This window comes from Mustela lutreola, chromosome 9, assembly GCF_030435805.1.
Source record: "Mustela lutreola isolate mMusLut2 chromosome 9, mMusLut2.pri, whole genome shotgun sequence".
Lineage (NCBI taxonomy): Eukaryota > Metazoa > Chordata > Mammalia > Carnivora > Mustelidae > Mustela > Mustela lutreola.
In genome coordinates this window covers 34,875,753-34,883,314 of record NC_081298.1, presented here as the reverse complement: position 1 = coordinate 34,883,314, position 7,562 = coordinate 34,875,753, and the positions used below count along the sequence as shown (strand labels likewise).

General features: G+C 38.8%; 1 protein-coding gene across 7 annotated transcripts in view; it reads right to left on the bottom strand.

Annotated features, from left to right (window-relative positions):
* Positions 1–1,350: 1,350 nt before the first annotated feature.
* PLCB4 (phospholipase C beta 4) overlaps positions 1,351–7,562 on the bottom strand; it is a 411,299-nt gene continuing 405,087 nt past the window's right edge. For 5 of the 7 annotated variants that reach the window (XM_059134005.1, XM_059134003.1, XM_059134008.1 and 2 more), the window contains 2 exons: positions 4,988–5,024; positions 1,351–2,874 (listed from right to left, as the gene is read on the bottom strand). In XM_059134005.1, coding sequence (XP_058989988.1) covers positions 2,786–2,874; positions 4,988–5,024 — 126 coding nt within the window. In that variant the 3' untranslated portion in view covers positions 1,351–2,785. The remainder of the gene's footprint in view (positions 2,875–4,987; positions 5,025–7,562) is intronic. The other 2 variants (XM_059134009.1, XM_059134010.1) reach the window with 1 other exon arrangement.

The window sequence follows — 7,562 nt, the reverse complement described above, 5'->3', positions numbered from 1 at the left end:
GCCTCATGATGTTGGAACATGGCACTAGTAGCTGACTAATGGCAAAGGTGAGATTTAAATAAATGGACTGGAGTTAACACTTCTATTTCCCCCATGGCCAAAAAGATCCAGAAGTTCCTGCATCTCCCAGAAGAATGCTAAAATTAACTGAGTCTAGGGTGAATACTTGACTGAGCAGAGACCTTGAGCCATTGGGGTGGAAGGACCCATTTTGCAGGGCTGCAGCACAGGGCAGTTAGGACTGTCCAACAGTGAAGAGACCAGATGCCCTTCCCCATTACCATCTGGGGAAAGATGTAGGGAGACCTGAATGGGGCTGCGACTCTAATGGGGGTCTTTGAAGTCTTTTAAATGCCTCTGAAATAATGATTTTTAAGCTGGAAAACACTGAATTGGCAAGATTTTGTTTCCTTCATCAGCAAGAATGCAGAATTTGAGTGCAATCTGAACTTATAATTGAAAGTAAAACATTGTTTTGTTGACCATCTGAGCTGTGTGCACATTTTAACCCCACTACAGTGGAATCTTTTTTGGGGAGAGGGGTGATAGGAAATCTCAAATACTGGAAGTAGTCTGGGTTAAAGAAAAAAAAAAAAAAGGCTTGGTGTAGTACTACAAAATAGAAATATTTATGGTGGTGTGAAAGGATGAAAAGGCAGAGAAGATAAAAAAAAAATGGGAAAATTGGGAGTGCCTCTTGGAAACAAAGGAAAGAGGAGGCATTTGCTGAATTCTGAAGTGCCACAGAGCTCTTGTAGAAGTCCTTTGATTTGATGAGGAGCCATTTGGAATTCTTGAAAATGGGTCATCCCAATGTGGTACTGTTTAAGAAAAAAATTTTTTTAAAGATTTTAGAGAGAGAGTGGGTGAGTGAGAATCAGGGGAAGGACAGAGGAAGAGAGAGAATCTCAAGTAGACTCAACACTGAGCATGGAGACCAAGGTGTGGGGCTCGATCTCCTGATCGAGATCTTGACCTGACCTTACTCCAAGAGTAAGACACTTAACTGACTGAGTCACATTGGAGCCCCAGTGTGGTGCTATTTTAACAACCATTGTTTCCCAAGGGATGGTGGTGCTGAAAGATGTGCTCTAACCTCATCGTCCTACATAATGCATACAGAGAACCAGAGCAATTTCACAGAAATCAGTTCATATGATAAATATGAGAAAAAAAAAAAAAGAAGAAAACAAATACATTAAGGAGTCAACAAGAATGAGCCTTTTTTGCATCAGTTGGGGAGAAGAATATGTTGGGGCATGAAGAATCCTCCTCTGGAAATAATGAAGAGGTCATTTGCGAAGAAGGCAAAAAATCTACTGGAAAACATACATGCTGACAGGCACTAAATGTGTTTTAATTTTTTATTAGAGAAGTTGAAAGTTTAATTTCAGTCTTGACGGTAACATAATTTTCTTTGCTTTGTTCAGAGGAACACAGAATCCATTTGTACAAGCATATACAATTCAGTTGGTGCTTTGTGTCCTAAAATCAATCCTCTGATTAGTTTTAGACTACTGTTTCCATGCGCTCCTCCTGGCTTTGGCAGCATGGCTCAGTTCCCCGCGAAATACTTTTTCATGCACTGTCTGCAACGCAACTACGGCGGGCTTAAAGACCATGCAGATAAACACTGTAGCAAATTGTTTTAATATTGAACAGACGTAAAAAGGTTATTTCCTGATATGAAATTCTGAAAATCTGCATAAATATTTTTGTGTAAAATTAAATTAGTTATGTATTTTTTTGAAACTAGAACTTGAAGTATCAAGAATGCCCACATAATTCATATACACATATATATAGACTTCTTCATTATGCTAAAAGTCTTGATAGTCAAATTATATTCTGTGCCATACATTTATTTAGCCAGTGTTTATTTGGCATTAGGTTAACTGGATGTGTACGGATTAGTCCTAATGGGTGCCTGTGTATCATGCAAACATAGTTCTAGTATTCCTGTTGACTAATCTTGTCATGTGGCAATACTTAGATGATTTTGCTCTATAACAGTATGAATTAGGAGTATAAATACTTTATACATGGTCACATTTACAAACGTTTGCCAATAACCACTTCACAATCTTTATGGTGGAATAGTGTGTTATAATGTCTGGAATCGGCAGAAGCAATTCCTATAAAGCAAATGTCAGCTGTAAACGGTCTTATGTGTACCTAACAGAGTTCTCCTTTGAGCCCTGAAGAGTTTTGGCACAGGTACACTGTTCTATTTTTTTTTTTTTCTCTAATAATTTCCACAACTTTTACAGGAAATTAGCTTCTTATGGCATGGCAGAGACATGGCACTTACTGATGAGGTAACTTAGATGTAGAAAAATTCTGCAAAATTATTTGTCTAGCAGATTGCTGCTTCTGCTGATGAATTTGTAGACAGAGTTTTGTTTTTTTTATCCCCCTAGTGCATGCACTTGCTATTGAATTACTAATGCACTATTTTTGCTGCAGCTCAAACATGTCCTAAATGCATCACAGAGCAGAGTTGTTAACACCAAGCTCATTCACTTGTGATGGTATTTTATAGCAAACATGTTTAAGTTGTAATAGCAAGGGTAAAACTCTGCCTTACTGGGATAGTAATTTTGGTGGATTCGGAGCTACTTTTGGTTGGCCAAAGAAACCCAATATTCAAAACGTTACATAGAAGTATGTCAGTCTCTATGGTTTCGGGTCACCTCTCGTCTGCGCCTAAAAGACAACAGCCGTCTTGCATGAAATCTGTGTTGGGAAGGTTGGGGGTGATCTTTTGATGCTGTATGGTGTTGCTTCAGTTTGAATTTTGGAGTTTCACACTACTGTTGCTGGCCTGCGGTCCATCTCGGCTTCCAACTTCACCATCTGCTGCATCTCCTTCGCCTGTAACATCAGAAATGAGGCTTAGGATACTGCACATTAAGCCACCCCAGACTCTCTTCTCCTGCAAATCTGATGCTATCACTCTATCCCTGCTACTCAAAGTGAGGTCCAGGGATCATCAGCATCAGCACTGCCTGGGACCTTGTGAGAAATGCACAATCTTGGATTTTACCCCAGACCTATGGGATCAGAATGTGTATTTTTCACAAGATCCCAAAGACATTTTTTATGCACATTAAAAGCTGTGAAGGACTAGTTCTACAGCGTGCCAGGAAAATCATCTGAAAAGAGGCTAAGCTAGTCAATACTTAAGACCAGATCATGTCAAACTGTTTGCTTTCTAGAGATGGATATGTTGCCTTGACTGTGTGTTATCTGAAATTTTAGGAGTGTTGCTTATGCACACAGTTTTCCTCCAATAGCCTGAAATTTAATTAATTCCCTAAGAATCTGACTGATGGGAGAAATTTAGGTGGGATCGTATCACGTTGGTTTGGCTCAAGTACCTTGCAAATAAAACATTACATGAATACGTAGGGTTCCTAGAAACCTATTGTCCAGAAATTCTCCCTACCAGCTCTCACTTCTTTGGGGTAATTTTTTATAGGCTTCATGAGACTGAGTTCACCATGGCTTAAGACTGTCACTAGACAACCAGGTGGTTTTGGAGGTAGAAAGGAATCAGAGAGTTGGGGTGGTGGCACATGGTGGGGAAGATTCTGGTGAAAAATGAACTCTCTTATTTCAACATTTACTTTCCAACTGGTTTCTGGATGTTTGGGTCTAACCCAATGCATGCATCTTTTGAAGGAAAAATAAAGTGTCCCTTTCATCTTTTTGTGACCTACCACTTTGAAATAAAGGCCATTTAGGAATGGAAACATGGACATATATAGCTATTACTCAGAGGAGGACTCTGAAGTGGTCTGATGTTACTCCTCATCTCTGCTTAGGTACTCCAACTCAATGGAAGGTCAGTGGGGGAGAAGGAGAAAGAAGGTCAAATCTGTAGGTCATCCTATGAGCATCTAAATGTCCCCAAAACTAGTTTGACCCATGGACATACATGAATTCTCTTATTTCAAGATTGTGGCTTTAAATTTCCTTTTGGCAAAGATAGATATAGTAATACCAAAGAATTTAATCTTTCTGCTCAAATATGGGACGAGTGGTTCCCTCTACCTAGAGAGTTTTCACTGCCTGAAGTATACTAATACTGAGAGAAATGAGAAATGGAGAAAAATATACAAACATGAAACTATGACACAAACAGTATTCATAAGAGATGACAGTGAAAATGTATCAGCATTGGAAATTAAATACTTTTATGTTCCATAAGTAGTAATAAAAGATGCCCTATTCTTCTTCCCGCTTAGCATTTAAAGACAATATTGAACATATGCCATTATAGGGCTAGTCTCAGAGCGAGGGTCTCAAATGAGCAGGGTGACCATTCATCCCTATTTGTTGGGGACAGTTCCAAGTTATGCCCATAGTCGTGACAAGTGTGAACATCATCCCCTTTCACTTGCAAAACTATCCTGGTTCAGATAATAAATTATATGGTCACCCTACTTATAAGAGGTGATTAGGGTCCTTGGCAGACCAGATCTAGCAGAAAACATGACAAGAGTCACTGTATAATGACACTGTATAATGAATGTTTCCGCACGCAGACTATAACTCTGTCACTAAAAAGCACCAATGAACTTTTAGTAGGGTGCTTTAACAATTAATTGCAGTCCTATTAATGCCTGTGAAAGTGCTGACTTTGTGACCCAGTCTTAGCTGTGGTCAGTCCAAATGACAGTCATATATCACTGTTCTTGATGCCTGGGAATATCTTCATTAGCATGACTTGAGTTTTCTAGGTCTGCTGTAGGAACGAACCATTGGCCAAGACTCCTTCAGAAATAATTCTCAAGATTTTGAACATTTCCATTTGAATATTACCTCAGAAATCCAAGCATGAAATAATCAAGCTTTTAAATCCAAACCCTTGAGATACTAATAAGTTATGACCAGAGGTGAATCATAAATAGAGACTGCACCGAGCATACTAACAGAGCTGAGAAGGAAAGCAATGTCTTGCTTATCAGAGTTTTGGTCCTACCTTGTGTTTGGGACACTGCATGGCAGGATTTCAATAGCTGTTTGTACAAAAATAGTAATGTCAAAATTGAGTCATACATATAAAACAAAGAAAATAAATGAATACTGAATAAATGAATACTTGAAAAATGAATGCAAAACCATATACAGAAAAGCAAAGAGCTAAGAATAAAACATGTACACGCCCATCAGTGACAAACTCCCCTCCCAGGTTGGTCTCAACAGAAAATTAATAAAACAACAAACAAACAAACAAACAAAAAAACCAAAGCAAACAACCAATGCCTGGGACCCCAGACTGTGCTCTCCTGCAGGAGTGTGTGGGAAACTGTCCCGTTAGCAAGAACCTTCACTTCTCTTTATTAAATGATAGGATTGATGACAAAAATCAACTTTTAAAGGTTGGGTATGGTAGTAATGGAGGGTTAATGTCTGAAATGGTACATGGCAGGATGGATGATATACTCGTGGCTGGAAAGTCTATGGGAAAATTTAGTATAAAACTGCTCCCCGACCTTTGGAGTTTGAAGCATTGGATGACCAAGTAGGCAAGGCCATTAGGTGGCTTAAAAAAGAGCACAGGAGGTTAGGATCCAGAATTGGGGCCAATTATATTAAATCATAAATTATATTAAAACTTGAGTTGTTTCTGCTAGTCCCCCAACGCTGGTCTAGCTAATTAAGTAGCTCCTTGGGGGGATGGGGTGAGCTTCTGGGAGTAAGGTCACAAGGAAGCAAGTAAGAAGCCTTAAAGCAATATTATGGATGAATGTTCAAATTATTTTTGGCTTAGAAACAGAGACTAGTCTTTGGGTTTAACAAGGAAAAATTTAGGATTGTCTGGAAATAGGAAAATTTTCTGCCAGTGAAATGTTTAATTAGTTATGAAGGGAGCTCTCCTACCTGATTTCAGACCTTGCCTAGCATGAGGGAAGAGATGGAGGGACCTTGTCTTTTGCACCTATACCTGAGTTTGTAACACATGGACAGGATAACTAACAGCTCTCTGACCTTTAAATTCCAAACCAAACAAAACCATACTAGAAAGGCCTGGGACTGAATTTGTTATTGAACAGCCCATGTTTTGGTAAAGCAGGGCTTAGCACGGAAATTCAAGTTCAAATTCTACCTCTGCCAGAAGCACGGATAGGATATTGTGAATTTCTTTTTATTGAATGTCCTTAACTCTTCATCAAATCTCAAGCTTCCTTGTGATCTGTGCTTTCCTAAGCTTCTGTGACTCGAAGTGTCAGCTGTGGGTGGTAGACATTGTTTATGACATATCAAAAGGCATTCCATGTATTTTTGGGGAAAAAAAGCCACATCCTCCCGATACGCTCAATCAGTCCAGTTATCACTAATCTCATATATTTTAATTCAAGAACTCTGGTGTGGTTTGAATTCTCCCTGGGTTAGGATAAAAGCTCAAAGTGATTTTTTTTTATTATGTACTTGGGCTCTGAAATGAAAAACAGTAGGTAAGTGTATTTTCCAGCTCTGATATTCACCACTATTGTAGTAATGAGTAATTTTTAGCACATTTACATTCCTTAGCCAAACTTGTTGCTAAGCAACACAGTAATTTCTAAGTAGTTTCTTAATTTAGTTAACTGAAACATAACGGTGCCTTACCTTCATGTGCCTTCTTCTGAGAGGCGCCCTTATCCCACCCAGCCCTGAATCACTGAAGTAGATCCTAATGTTTTGGAGACGGTGACTTTACCTTTATTCACATTCCCATTCTGCCAAATGGGAACACTTTCTGGGAAGTGCTTTAAGAGCAAAAACATAAGCTAGGTATCTTGTACTAGAACGTGATGTATCTATGAGATGGTCACATGAATTAGACCCACAGGACAATAAATGTTTATTGTCCCCCTTGAGGATCTGTGGACTGTTTATGAATAGAAGCATTTAGCTGAAACGGAAATGTGAAACGTAACTCAGAAGTATGCTGATGAATAGAACTTTGGTCTACTGAAAAGTAACAAATCTGAAACCGGAAGTAGGATTTGTTACCCAACTGTAATACAAAAAAGATTTTATGGTTTTGTTTTACTTTCTCAAAGATACATTTTAGTGTAATTCCAACTGAAGTGTTTTTCAACAGAAGCCATTTACTCTGAGAAATATACCTTCAACAAGAAGTGCTTTATAGATGAAATAGGAAAGAACAATGTCGTATGAGAACCGATTTCATCAAACCCTCTTCACAGTTTCTAGAAAGAAGTAGATCATCTGGATAAAAAAACTTCTAAACAAGCTATACCTTACGACTGAAATTTGAGACAGACTGAAACTGAAACTGCTCTGTAGGGTCATTTTGCCTTATAAGCTAGAGCTATGGCCATCAGCTGAAATAAATGGCCGATGGATTGCGTCGCCCATTGGAGAAGGAGCCCACCTGCACCGCCTTTTAGGTAAACATACAGAGATCTTGCTGTTGTTCTCTAACAACAACTGATGGCTAATTCAAGAGGTAGATTTTGGATAACTATTGGTGTTGACTTCTTAGTATTTTGTCTAAGGAAAAACACCAAGAGTGTATTATCCACTTGCATTCAGTGGTTTGTAGA